The sequence below is a fragment of the Mobula birostris genome, chromosome 1, assembly GCF_030028105.1.
Source record: "Mobula birostris isolate sMobBir1 chromosome 1, sMobBir1.hap1, whole genome shotgun sequence".
In the NCBI taxonomy this organism is placed as follows: domain Eukaryota; kingdom Metazoa; phylum Chordata; class Chondrichthyes; order Myliobatiformes; family Myliobatidae; genus Mobula; species Mobula birostris.
In genome coordinates, this window is record NC_092370.1 from 61,734,778 (window position 1) to 61,750,005 (window position 15,228).

The 15,228-nt window shown below is 41.1% G+C and overlaps 1 protein-coding gene across 5 annotated transcripts in view; it reads left to right on the top strand.

Annotated features, from left to right (window-relative positions):
* Positions 1-15,228, top strand: part of smchd1 (structural maintenance of chromosomes flexible hinge domain containing 1) — a 169,004-nt gene that overhangs the window by 101,784 nt on the left and 51,992 nt on the right. For all 5 annotated transcript variants that reach the window (XM_072255886.1, XM_072255895.1, XM_072255904.1 and 2 more), the window contains 3 exons: positions 2,157-2,282; positions 6,128-6,207; positions 13,310-13,467. In XM_072255886.1, coding sequence (XP_072111987.1) covers positions 2,157-2,282; positions 6,128-6,207; positions 13,310-13,467 — 364 coding nt within the window. The remainder of the gene's footprint in view (positions 1-2,156; positions 2,283-6,127; positions 6,208-13,309; positions 13,468-15,228) is intronic.

Sequence of the window (15,228 nt, forward strand, 5' to 3'; positions counted from 1 at the left end):
GGGTGACCAAAACAACACAATAATTAAATGCCACAGTCCAAATAAAATGAAATGCACTGCCCTCCTCTCATGAACCTCTTTTTGGTTACCTCTTCAAAAAAAATCTTCAAAGGTTTGCAAAGCTTTATTTTCTTTGCCTGAAGCAATGGTGACTTGTCCTACTCACACTATCCAAATGCTGATAGGTCCGTAGGCTAGCAAATTTTTCATTATCCTGTCTACCTGTGATGTCGCTTTCAATAAACTATATATTGTACTCCAATGTCCGCCTGTTCCATTACACTCCATAGTGCCTTTCCATTCATAGTATAAATTCTACGCCGGTTGAACTTTCTAAAATATATCACCTCACACTAACTGTATTGAGATCTATTTAAAAACGCAAACAAGGAAATCTGCAGATGCTGTCTGCCAGAGAAACCAGGATCTCCCAGTGGCCACACATTTTAATTCCACGCCCCATTCCCATTCTGATATGTCTATCCATGGCCTCCTCTACTGTCAAGATGAAGCCACACTCAGGTTGGAAGAACAACAACTTGTATTCCGTCTGGGTTGCCTCCAACCTGATGGCATGAACATTGACTTCTCTAACTTCCGTTAATGCCCCACCTCCCCTTCGTACCCCATCCGTTATTTATTTATTTATTAATTGTTTTTTTAAAAATTTCTCTCTTTTTTTCTCCCTCTGTCCCTCTCACTATACTCTTTGCCCATCCTCTGAGCTTTCCTCCCCCTTTCTTTTTCCCGAGGCCTCCCGTCCCATGATCCTCTCCCTTCTCTAGCCTTGCATCCCTTTTGCCAATCAACTTTCCAGCTCTTAGCTCCATCCCTCCCCCTCCTGTCTCCTCCTGTCTTCTCCTATCATTTCGGACCTCCCCCTCCCCCTCCCACATTCAAATCTCTTACAATCTCTTCTTTCAGTTAGTCCTGACGAAGGGTCTCAGCCCGAAACGTTGACCGTACCTCTTCCTATAGATGCTGCCTGGCCTGCTGCGTTCACCAGCATTTTTGTCTTGCTTGAGATCTTTCTTTTTCAATCTTTTTATTAGTTTCATAAAATATAAACATGACATAATAATAGTACAAAGTTATTGGGAATATATTGTTGCTTGAGATCTATTTGCCACTTCTCATCTCAGCACCCCAACTGATCAACCCATGCAATGTACAATAACCGCCTTCACTATCAACAACACCACCTACTTTTGTGTCATCAGCAAACTTACTGATAAAACCATGTGCATTTGCATCCTAATCATTTATGCAATTAACTGATAACAAATGTTCAAGTACTAAACCCTTTGACGCACTAGTCATCAACCTTCATTCTGAGAAACAACTTTCAACCACCACCCTCTGCTTCCATCCTCTGAGCCAATTCCGAATATTCCTAACTAGCTGTCCCTGGATTCCAGAGCAGCCAACCATACGGGATCTTGTTGAAGGCCTAGCTATGGCCCAAATAAACAAAATACGCTTCCCTACCCTCATGAATCTCTTATTGGTTGTCTCTTCAAAAAAAATGTCATAAGTTTGTGAAGCTTGACTTCCCATGCACAAAGCCAATGTGAATTGTCCTAATCACACTATCCAAATGCTGATAGGTCCTGTCCCTTAATTCCGTATAGGAACTTCCCCATTGTTGATGTCAGGCTGAATGATCTGTAGTTCCCTGGCCTGTATTTGCTACCCTTTTCAAATAACATCAGCCACCTTCCAGTATTTAGGAACTTCATCAGTGGCTAATGATGAAGCAAATGTCTCCACACAGGGTTTCGCAGTTTTATTTCAAGTCTTCCACAAAGACCAAGGATACACTCTTGTCCGGCCCTGGGGTTTTATCTACTTTAATGCCCTGGAAGTTTTTCCAGCTTAGATTAATGCTGAGGAATATTATCAGGAATAACTTCTACTGCTTGACTCGTGAACCACAATAGCTATAATGAACTAATAATGGATTGAGACTTCTAGATATATTGAACTCTTATGTTCCAACTGAATGCATCAGTTTATTTTTGGAGGTTGAACAAAAATGACTGAACCAACTTGTCGTCGTCTTTGCAGTTTGTTTCTGTGGACACCTTGCTTGAATCTTAGTGATCAAGGCAATTGTTTCTTATCTTTTTGCCTGAGTTGTACATTTTTATTTCTAGCCCATCACAGTGGTAAATGGTCAAACACTTGATAAGCCTTTGATTGTGCAACTTTGTGATGCTTGGAGGAATCCGTCTCCTGAACCAATGATTAAAACTTTCTTGTTAAAGGATAGTGGAATAAAGGTAAGAAATTTGTCTGTTGATATAAAAATTTCTAGAATATATGCTTACCTGGTTACAGTGAACAAACAATAAAATGCAATTAAAACACATTCTGGTTATACCTATACGAATTGAGAATGAGAATTTTCATGTCAGTCAACATCTATGTTAAGAAAAATTAGGAGCAATTTTAATAAAGTGTCAGGCGTTGATGGGATATGACAGGCACTGATAGAAGCAAAATGTATAGCAAACTCAATGTCATACAGACCTGCTTGAGAGAGACTCCATTCACAGCTATTCACTCACTTCACCACCAACACATGATAGTGACAGTATTCACATTGACAGGAAGCACTTCAGCAACTCAAGGCTCTTTGGACAACAACTTCTAGTTAAAAGGATAAAAGTGGCAAAAGCCTGGAAATTATCCTGTAGGCCACATACAATTCTGACTTGGAAAGGTATCTCCATTCCCTCACTATATATGAGGCAAAATCCTGGATCATAATCAGGTTTATTATCACTGGCATGTGACGTGAAATTTGTTAACTTAGCAGCAGCAGTTTAATGCAATACATAATCTAGCAGAGAAAAAAAAAAGAAAAAATAATAAACAAGTAAATCAATTACGTATATTGGATAGATTTTTTTAAAGTGCAATTAGAGAAATACTATATATTTTTAAAAAAGTGAAGTAGTGTCCAGGGATTCAATGTCCATTTAGGAATCGAATAGCAGAAGAAGCTGCTCCTGAATCGCTGAGTGTGTGTCTTCAGGCTTCTGCACCTCCTACCTGATGGTAACAGTGAGAAAAGGGCATGCCCTGGGTGCTGGAGGTCCTTAATTATGGACGCTGCCTTTCTGAGACACTGCTCCCTAAAGATGGGCTGGGTACTTTGTAGGCTAGAACCAAGATGGAGCTGACTAGATTTACAACCTTCCGCAGCTTCTTTCGGTCCTGTGCAGTAGCCCCTCCATACCAGACAGTGATGCAGCCTGTCTGAATGCTCTTCACAGTACAACTATAGAAGTTTTTGTGTGTATTTGTTGACATGCCAAATCTCTTCAGACTCCTAATAAAGTATAGTCGCTGTCTGCCTTTTTTATAACTACATCAATATGTTGGGACCAGGTTAGACCCTCAGAGACCTTGACACCCAGGAACTTGAAGCTACTCACTCTCTTCACTTCTGATCCCTCTATAAGGATTGGTGTGTCTTACCCAATTGGTTCGTCTTACCCTTCCTGAAGTCCACAATCAGCTCTTTCGTCTTACGTTGAGTGCCAGGTTGTTGCTGTGGCACCACTCCAGTAGTTGGCATATCTCACTCCTGTACACCCTCTCGTCACCATCTGAGATTCTACGAACAATGGTTGTATCGTCAGCAAATTTATAGATGGTATTTGAGCTATGCCTAGCCACACTGTCATGTGTATATAGAGAGTAGAGCAGTGGGCTAAGCACACACCCCTGAGGTGCGCCAGTATTGATTGTCAACAAGGAGGATATGTTATCACCAATCCACACAGATTGTGGTCTTTCGGTTAGGAATCTGCTGTTGACCTATTGCGGTGATAAGCAAATTGCAATAGGTCCAGGTCCTTGCTCAGGCAGGAGGTCAATCTAGTCATGACCAACCTTTCAAAGCATTTCATCACTGTCGATGTGAGTGCTACCGGGCGATAGTCATTAAGGTAACCCACGTTATTCTTCTTAGGCACTGGTATAATTGTTGCCTTTTTGAAGCAAGTGGGAACTACTGCCTGTTGCAGTGAGAGGTCAAAAATGACCTTGAATACTCCCACAACACACATAAAAGTTGCTGGTGAACGCAGCAGGCCAGGCAGCATCTCTAGGAAGAGGTACAGTCGACGTTTCAGGCCGAGACCCTTCGTCAGGACTAACTGAAGGAAGAGTGAGTAAGAGATTTGAAAGTGGGAGGGGGAGTTCCAAAATGATAGGAGAAGACAGGAGGGGGAGGGATGGAGCCAAGAGCTGGACAGGTGATAGGCAAAAGGGACACAAGAGGATCATGGGACAGGAGGTCCGGGAAGAAAGACGGGGTGGGGGGGGACCCAGAGGATGGGCAAGGGGTATATTCTGAGGGACAGAGGGAGAAAAAGAGTGAGAGAAAGAATGTGTGTATAAAAATAAGTAACAGATGGGGTACGAGGGGGAGGTGGGGCATTAGCAGAAGCTAGAGAAGTCGATGTTCATGCCATCAGGTTGGAGGCTACCCAGACGGAATATAAGGTGTTGTTCCTCCAACCTGAGTGTGGCTTCATCTTTACAGTAGAGGAGGCCGTGGATAGACATGTCAGAATGGGAATGGGATGTGGAATTAAAATGTGTGGCCACTGGGAGATCCTGCTTTCTCTGGCGGACAGAGCGTAGGTGTTCAGCAAAGCGGTCTCCCAGTCTGCGTCGGGTCTCGCCAATATATAAAAGGCCACATCGGGAGCACCGGACGCAGTATATCACCCCAGTCGACTCACAGATGAAGTGTTGCCTCACCTGGAAGGACTGTTTGGGGCCCTGAATGGTGGGAACGGAGGAAGTGTAAGGGCATGTGTAGCACTTGTTCTGCTTACACGGATAAGTGCCAGGAGGGAGATCAGTGGGGAGGGATGGGGGGGACGAATGGACAAGGGAGTCGCGTAGGGAGTGATCCCTGCGGAATGCAGAAAGGGGGGGGGAGGGAAAGATGTGCTTAGTGGTGGGATCCTGTTGGAGGTGGCGGAAGTTACGGAGAATAATATGTTGGACCCGGAGGCTGGTGGGGTGGTATACTCCCACTAGTTGGTTGACACAGGTTTTCAGAGCCTTACCAGGTACTCCATCGGGACCTTCCACCTTGCGAGGGTTCACTCTCTTTAAAGGCAGCCTAACATCTGCCTCTGAGATGGAGAGCGCAGGTGCAGCAGGGATCTTCACAGCTGTAGTTGTGTTCTCCCTTTCAAAGAATGCATAGAAGTCATTGAGTTTATCTGGTAGTGAAGCATCGTTCCATAACAGCATTGTGGATATACACACACCTCAAGGACTGAAGTATTTCAAGAAGGTAGCTTTTCACCACCTTCTCAAGAGCAATTGGGTTTTGGCGGTTAAATACTGGCTCAGCCTATGAAGCCCACAAACCTGGTATGAAAAATGATCTTGCATTGAGCTTTAAAATGTTTTGCACCAGGTGAAGGAAAGAACAGAGGTTGGGGAAAATAATAAGTTTAGTAGTCTTGGTTGAGAATACAATTACATCTGTAACTGCATTCCCAACAGGAAATGTGGCACTTCAATTCATGAGCAAAGGAAGAAAGAAAATCTCACTTTTGGAAGGATGCCATAATTCTTCAAACAAAGCAAATGTTTTTAGGAGATGCAGGCTGCTTATGATTATTTACAATTCAATTTGATCTGCCCTTAGCCTTTATTTGAAAGTAAAACCCGACCTTAGACTAGCAAATTCTTGAGGTTCAACTTCCAGTATATGAATATTTGTTAACCTTTCTAATACTTAGTCTTGTAATGTGGTGAACAAAGGCAACGTAGATATGTAAGAATTGCAGAGCTTGGAAGCTTCTTAAAAGGCCAGCCTAGTTTTATTCTTTGTCTTCATAAATTACCCTTTGCTCAACTTACAGAACATTTTTTGCTATTGTTTGTGTCCCACAATGTTTTTGGTGGTGATCAGTTGTACAGATTTGTTTATATCCTATACTGATCTTATAAATCAACAACACACATTTGCTGTACTTTATGCTGATCATGAGTAAGTTAAGAATTTTACTTGAATTTCTTCAGGCTTATGTTTTTGAGAGAGAAAAAAATAATCTTGAGTCTTGTAACATTATTTATTTTCTTTCAGCTGTCACCAGCACCACAACAGCAGAAAACTGATGAAAGTGGAAAGGCAAACTTTGGCTTATTTCAAATTTTTGCAGCAAGGTATGATTAAAGCAAAAAGAAAAGTATCATGTATTTTTCTTCTGGGTGTTTTAAATATGCTGATAAAACAGGCAAATGTATAATTTGTGTGTTTTCCTCAATTTGTACAGAACTGTTGTGTGCTTCCAATGTGTAACCTTAAGGTTCTCATTCTACCTCAAAATAAAGTCCTCCACTTTTAGTAGTCATGGTCTAAACAGCATAGTTGTTAGGACACTGTTGTTTATAGCTCAGGGCATCAGAGTTTAGTGGTTCAACTTAATGTTCACAGATGTGTACAGTATACAACCTTACTCTTCATAGACATCCACGAAACAGGGAGAAAGAAACCAAAGAATGAATGACAGAAAAATATTAGAACCCCAAAGCTTCCCCTCCCCCCTACCATGCACAAGCAGCAGCAAATCATCAACCATCCCCCTCATCCCCACTTGTTCCAGCAGAAAGCATTAGCCCTCTCCACCACCACCCACCAAGCAATAGCAAGTCCCCAGAGACCAAGATCTGTAGACCATCAAAATTACTCTCCATCCCATCACCTCGACACCTCAACAGGCCCTCTCTCTCACTAACAAGGGGGAGAGAGACATTGTTCCTGCCACAGCGAAATGGGTCGCCTGTAGCTCACCACTTTATTGTTATTTTAAGTTCCCTCAACTCGAGAATCAGCAGGCTGTCACCATCGAGAGAGAGATCATGTGCTTTCTCACCTGCTGGAATGCTGAGGCCTCCAATAGCCGTGTCCGCTGTCTTGATGTTTCAGTCTTCCATGACACTTCAGTTGGCAACATCCACAAGGAATTGGGTTGTCCACAGGGCCCTGCACCCTGAGGGCATACATCTTCCAAGCCGCTGCTGGAAGCACACGATGCTTGGCAAATGCCAAAGAGTGAGAATCCATCATTCGTGAAGAACGCAGTTTGAGCACAGCTGTAGATCATGGACTCAGACAGGACTCAGACAAGACTCCAACCACCTTAAAAAGGGGGGAAAAAACTCATCAGGAGATTTAAGGTGTTTCTGGATGAACTCGAAGAAGTTGCCCAGGTTGGCAAAAACCTCTGGCACCATTCAGTTGCTACCCGTAAGCAAGTGAGTTTCCTCCAGGAACTCTGGTTTCCTCCCACAATCCAAAGACATACTGATTAGTAAGTTAATTGGCCATTGTAAATTGTGATTAAGCTGGGGTTAAATAGGTGGGTTACTGGGCAGTGCAGCTTGTTGGATCAGAAGGACCTGTCCCACCTTGTATCTCTAAATAAAAAAAAATTTAGTAAATTATAAGAAGTATCTATCAGGCATAAGAACAATATGGCCTGTTCAAAATAGCTAGTACTCCACTGTTCATGATGTTGGCCTGGGAGAGGGCACTGTCATTTGTTCACTTAGCTTTCCAACTCTTTTTCAATCTTGGAGACATGAGCCACGTGTGCAGCATGAATCATTTTCATGAAGTTTTGTTGCACTTTTCAGACTTGTGTCCTCGGATAAGCAGGTGAAAATTGGATGGTTAATCCATATGTAGTCTCAGCAATGTCTTCCATATTTGTAATCTGAATATTTAACTTTTTACTTCAATTCTTAATTAGTTTGTTCTACCTCGATGCTGTTATATACTCAGTGACTACTTTATCAGGTACATCTGTGCTGTACACCTCTAATGCAAATACCCAATCATGTGACACCAATCAGTGCATAAAAGCATGGTCAAAAAGTTCAGTTGTTGTACGGACCAAATATCAGAATGGGGAATAAATGTGATCTAAGTTACTGACCGTGGAATGATTGTTGGTGCCAAACAGGGTGGTTTCAGTATCTCAGAAACTGCTGATCTCCTGGGATTTTCACACACAACAGTCTCTAGAGTTTACAGAGAATGGTTACAAAAACAAAAAAAAAAAAATCCAGTGAGTGGCAGTTCTGTGAGCAAAAACACCTTATTGATATGAGAAGTCAGAAGAGAATGGCCAGACTGGCACATGCTGACAAGAAGACAACTGGAGCTCAAACAACCACGCACTACAACAGTGGTGAGCAGAAGAGCATCTCTGAATGCACAACACGTCGAACCTTGAAGTGGATGGGCTACAGCAGCAGAAGAGTATACTGGGTTTCGCGCCTGTACCTAGTAAAGTGGCCAGAGAGTGTATTACTTAGTGTCATGTGTCTACGCAGTCTTTTGTGTTGGATGATTTTAACATCCATGACTTTCATCCACTGAGACCTCTGGTCTATTTTACTCAAAAGTTCTTTATTTTTGTAAATCTAAGTTGTACAAATAAGTTTTTAATTGCTTTGCTTTTAATCCTTGATCCTAGAATTTTTTTCTACAACTGATGTTACACTAACTGGTCTACTGTTTCCTGCTTTGTTTCCTTCCTCATTTGTGTAAGGCTGAGATAGGCTTTCTGCCAATCAGCAGGAAATATTCTAAATATCGGGTAAATTGAATATCAAACCTTGCACTACCATTCCAGTAGCCTCGACTTTTAAAATATTAAGATGCAAGCTTTCATGTTCAGAGATTTTGTAACCCTGCATTTTTCTCCAATGTTAGATATTTACTAGTATTAATTATTCTAATTTCAATATTATTACTTTACATTTGGTTTCTCCTTGATTTTTTTTCCTGTGTTCCCAGCCATGAAGATGTAAACTGTGATTTGATTGCATGTTTTTCTTTTATTCCCTGAAAGCCAAAAAACACCCTGTTATATCTTATTGGTTCCCTCTCATCCAGTTTGTTCTCTTTACAATTTGCTGAATCATAAATTTTTTCCATCTTCTGATGCTAATTTTTTCAGTTGCAAAACCCAATTTTTAATTTAATTAATTGCATATGTAACTTGGTAAAAACAGCTGTCTTGTACACAATGGATAAAAAAGGTCATAATTTTTTTTTAAACCAGTCTTATCCTATTAATCTTTTCAAAGGGAAAAACTGCTGGCAAAGGCATAGTTGATTTTGGAATCAAGACCTTGCATCGTCCTGATGTTGAGTCTGGACCTGAAGTGTCAGTTATCATTTTCCTCCACTGATACACTTGACCTGCTGAATTCCTCCAGTGTTTCTTTTTTTGCCTGAGATTCCAGCATGGCCTCTTCTGCCTCATTTAACCTTTAAAATCTATCTTGCCCAACTGTTGCTTACACTTAACTAATTTGGAAAAAAAACACTGGAGGAACTTGGTCCCTTTTACCTTCACAAATGCTGTTTAACCCACCCCTTCCCATTCAGTTCCTGCAGTAGTCTGCTCTCTATGTAATTTGCCTGAATTAGTTCAAACTTAAAGCTAGATTTTGAGGCTATTAAATAACTCACGTTATTACATTCTTTCCTGGTACAATAATTTCATCACTTCACTGGAGGCTATTTTACTATATGTATTGGAAATGTAAGAAGAATAAAATTGCGGTGTGCAAGAATTTATCCTCTCTCAGATGAGGAGATCTTTTACCTGAAATATTCACTGTTTCCTTTTGCATCAATACTGCCTAACATGAAAAGTATCTCCAATGTTTTTTCGGTTATTTTGTTAATTTTAAGATTTTTGTTCATCCCCATTGGAAAATATGAACCTAAAATGAAGGAACTTAACATTGCTGCTTACATTTAAACTTAAAACTATTGTCTGAACTCAAAAACAATGTTTTTCAGCAGAAGTTGTTAACTGCAACTTTGGTGCCTGAGTGCAGTACAGGTTTGGTTGATTGAACAGTCATTAAATGTGCATTAGAAACATAGAAAACCTACAACACAATACAGGCCCTTCGGCCCACAAAGCCGTATCAAACATGCCCTTACCTTAGAAATTAACTAGGGTTACCCAAAGCCCTCTATTTTTCTGAGCTCCATCCACCTGTCCAGGTATCTCTTAAAAAAACCCGATCATATAAAATAAATCCAAAGGGTTTCTACAGTTATATTAATAGCAAAAGGATAGTGAAGGATAAAATTGGTCCATTGGAGAATCAGAGTGGACGGCTATGTGCGGAGCCAAAATAGATGGGGGAGATTTTGAACAATTTCTTTCCTTCGGTATTCACTGAGGAGAAAGATATTGAATTGTGTAAGGTAAGGGAAACAAGTAGGGTAGTTATGGAAACTATGATGATTAAAGAAGAGGAAGTACTGGCGCTTTTAAGGAATATAACAGTGGATAAGTCTCCGGGTCTGGACAAGATATTCCCTAGGACCTTGAGGGAAGTTAGTGTGGAAATAGCAGGGGCTCTGACAGAAATATTTCAAATGTCATTAGAAACGGGGATGGTGCCGGAGGATTGGTCTATTGTTTATGTTGTTCCATTGTTTAAAAAGCGTTCTAAGAGTAAACCTGTCAATTATCGGCCTGTGAGTTTGACGTCAGTGGTGGGTAAATTGATGGAAAGTATTCTTAGAGATGATATATATAATTATCTGGATAGATAGGGTCTGATTAGGAACAGTTAACATGGATTTGTGCATGGAGTCATGTTTGACAAATCTTATTGAATTTTTTGAAGAGGTTACGAGGAAAGTTGACGAGGGTAAAGTGGTGGATGTTGTCTCTATGGACTTCAATAAGGCCTTTGACAAGGTTCCACACAGAAGGTTAGTTAGGAAGGTTCAGTCATTAGGTATTAATATTGAAGTAGTAAAACGGATTCAGCAGTGGCTGGATGGGAGACGCCAGAGAGTAGTGGTGGATAACTGTTTGTCAGATTGGAGGCCGGTGACTAGCGGTGTGACTAGAATGTTACCTGGTTTTCATCTCCTAAGTTAGAGAGAACGGTTGAACATGTTGGGTCTTTATTCTTTGGAGCATAGAAACTTGAGGGGGGACTTGATAGAGGTATTTAAAATTATGAGGGGATAGATAGAGTTGACGTGGATAGGCTTTTTCCATTGAGAGTGGGGGAGATTCAAACAAGAGGACATGAGTTGAGAGTTAAAGGGCAAAAGTTCAGGGGTAACATGAGGGGGAACTTCTTTACTCAGGGAGTGGTAGCTGTGTGGAACAAGCTTCCAGCAGAAGTGGTTGAGGCAGGTTCGATGTTGTCATCATTTTAAGTTAAATTGGACAGCTATATGGACAGGAAAGGTATGGAGGGTTATGGGCTGAGTGCAGGTCGGTGGGACTAGGTGAGAGTAAGAGTTCAGCACGGACTAGAAGGGCCGAGATGGCCTGTTTCAGTGCTGTAATTGTTATATGGCTATATATCCGCCTCCACCACCATCGCCGACAGCCCATTCCATGTACTCACCACTCTCTGCATAAAAAACTTACCCTTGACATCTCTGTACCTACTTCCAAGCACCTTAAAACTGTGCCTTCGCATGCTAGCCATTTCAGCCCTGGGAAAAAGCCTCTGACTATCCACACAATCAGTGCCTCTCATCATCTTGTACACCTCTGTCAGGACACCTCTCATCCTCTGTCACTCCAAGGAAAAAAGTCCGTGTTCACTCAAGTGCAATAGATCTGCACGTGGTTTTCAAAGTCAAATTGAGCATGATAGTCATTAGTGAGAAACAGCATGGCAATGGGAAACTATGTCTCAAATTCCGTAGCTTTTTTGAATAGGTGACCAAGATGCAGACAAGGCAGTGGACATTGCTGGAGGCCTTGCTAAGGCCCATGTGGATAGTGACAGGAATGACTTTTCTTACATGTGATTACCTGTGGTAGGCTGGACTAGAAAATTAGATCACATGGCATTCAAGGCAAAGTAGCAAGTTGACCCAGAGGAAGGAGTCAGATGGTGGCCTGGGACCAAGTCTCCTGCAGAGATTGGTGCTGAGTCTCCTGTTTGTCCCATACTGTGTATTCATGATATAGATTAGACATGGCATGATTAGCATGCTTGCGGATGACACCAAAATTAGTGGTGTGGTGAATAGTGAAGAAGATTGTCTAAGGTTACAACAGGGTCTGGATCAACTGAGGAAAGGGAGCAAAGGGACGGTAGAAGTGCAACAGTCCTGCGGAAGGATTTCAGCCCAAAACATTGACTGTCCTTTTTTACATAGATGTTGTCTGGCCTGCTGAGTTCAGTTCCTTCAGCATCTTGTGTGTGTTGCTAGGATTTCCAGCATTTGCAGATTTTCTCTTGTTTGTGAAGTGCAATCTGTTACATTTTGTAAAGTTAAACCATGACAGGTCATACATAGTGAATAGCAGAGCCTTGTGGAATATTGTAAAATAGAGTGACTGATAAGTACAAGTACACAGAGGTGCACTTTCCACTATGAGTGGTGACACTGGTAGACAGGATATTGGAGAAGGCATGTAGCAGTGTGTAGACCAGGGCATTGAATACAGGAGTTACGACAGCTATGTCAGATGTTGGTAGATTCCCAAGGATATTACCTGGAATTGAGGGGTTGAGTTTTAGGAGAGATTGATTAAACTGGGTGTTATTCCCTAAAGTAAAGAAGATTGAGGGGTGACATTGTAGATGCTTATTAGATCATGAGCGGCATGGATATGCTGCATGGTCAGTCATTTTTCCAAAGTATGAGAGTCTAAAGCTAGAGGGGATAGATTTAAGGTAAGAGGGTAAAGGTTTAAAGGAGATCTGAGAGGCAAGTACTTACATAGAGAGGTAGGTAGAGCAAGTTGCCAGAAGAGGTGATAGAGGTGGGTGTATTTTCATTTTTTACATTTAAAAGGCGTTTGGGCAGGTTCATGGATAAAGAAAGTTTAGAAGGATGTGGACCAAATGGGTTTAGCTCAGAAAGGCACATTGATTGTCATGGGTGAGTTGTGTTACTCTATGAACTGGATAGTTTGTGTTGAAAATTAAACTGGGTGAACTGGATGATTATGTTGGCAATGAAAATCAATCAAACTCCCTTGATTAAAGCTAGTATTTACAAAAATGCAAATTATCTCATGTTAAAATTAAATTGGTGTACATATATTAGATTTGTGTTGCAGGTATCATTAAACGAATGGTATATTAGCCTCAAGTTGCACATTGATGAAAGTTGTTTAATATTTAAAATCAATTTAACTTTCTGGGAGTAAGATTGCTTTCATAGTGTATTCTATTAGTCTTACGGGCGATAATTAGAAATGTTAAAAACATTTTATGGCATAGGTTATCTTTTGTATTTCAGGGGAGAGTATACATTGCAAGTTAAAGCTGTCATTAATAAAACTGCATTGGAAGGGCCAATAATCAAATTGAATGTAATCCCAGACCCCAACAAGCCTACCCGCTTGCATGTGGAATACGACAAAAGTGCACTTTTTGTTGCTGGTGGAATTTTTCCAGGTATGCATGATCTTATTGATTTGTAAATAGTGTGAATAGAAATTGGGTTGATTGACTTCTGCTCCTTTGGCCTGGGGCTATATGTCTAATACTTCTGAAATTTGTGTATTGTACATTAGATCTATAATTTGCTGTATCCATCCTCTTTTGTATAATCCAGTATCACTTGAAATAGTTTGTTAGGATTCGTTTTGCTCATTGCAGCATTCCTGCTCTGAGTCAAATCTAGTAGGAAGGTTTGCCTGATCCACCTAAAACTGCAATACCAAATCTGTATGCTGAGCACCAAAAGCAGCAGTAATGTGGAGAGCTATTCAATACCACAATTAATACATGAGATAAAAGGGGCAAATGAAATATAAAAGGAGGACGACTGGTTGGAAGAAAGGTTAAAAGAGAAAAATGCAAGAGGAGGAATAAAGAGATTGATGAAAGGGAGAAGCGTGGAAGTAAGGAAGGAATTTGAGAATGGGGAAGAACAAGGTGAACTGAGAATGGGGAAGAGGCAGTGGAAACGAAAGACACAAGGATGAATGGAATTGTCCGCTACTTCTATGCTGAATGGTTTGGATAGCATGCTTCGAGTAAAAACCAGCGCAGGCTTAATGTTTAGTCCTCAAAATTTCATGCGTTGTTTTTGGAAGAAATGCTAATACACCAGGTATTTTACATTGCACTTTCCATAGTATCCCATACATGATTCTGTGTGAATCCCGCCCAGATTCTTTAAAGTGGATGTGTGTATAAACCCTCTCATTGGAGAGTTGGTCCTCATCTTTCCCCTGCCATATGAACAGGCTGATCACCATGTTCAGATCCTACCTATACATGTATGATACAAGATTAGGATGCAAGGTCTTCAGCAGTGTTAATGATGGAGTGGCAAGTGTTCCAAGGCATGAGAGTATAGATTAATCTCTGTTGATTCAAGATTTCCCCAGCTACCTACCTCCAGCACTCTGTTAAGTAATGTCAAGGATATTGAAAACAAAGTAGATGAACTAAGAGTGAAATTGACTTATCAAAGAGCTGAGGGACTGCTGAGTGCACTGCTTCACTGAAACGTGGTTTACACCTGATTCACCTGATTGCTCATACAACTTAAGAGCTTCTCAATTCACAAGATGGACTAAATGGTGTCATCAGGCAGAACAAGAAGTGGAGAGGTCCTCTTTCTTACCAGCTCTCTTGTACTCGGATATGTGGCTATCCTGGCGAATTCTTACTTAACTTGGAATATGTAATGTTAAAGTCCATATTACGTGCCTTGGGAGATTACTTCAGCTTTTCTCATGGCATTCTTCTTTGCGCCCCAAATGGACATGAAGCCTGTACTCAATGAACTGTACTCAGTGTTCAACAACCTTGAAACTAAATGCCCTGAGTACTTCTTCATCATAGCTAGTAACTTCAACCAACCCAATTTCGACTGTTAACAAAATGCTATCAACACATCGCATGTCTCACCAGGGTCCTAAATACCCTTCATCATTGCTATGTTACATTAACGGTGCTAATTGAGCTACAGAAACAATGGATGAACTGGGAAATCTACTCCCTACTGAAGTCTAGGAATACAGCAGTCAAATCAGGTAACCATCTCCTTTACACAGAATCAAGTTATGACAATCCAGTAAGCTATGAGGAATGCCAAGAGACTAGACCAGTCCAAAACAGAGTCCCAGACCAGATATGAATTATGGCAGGGTTTACTAATAAGTTACAAAACAGGTGGGCAGCATTACTAACAATAGTGCTCCC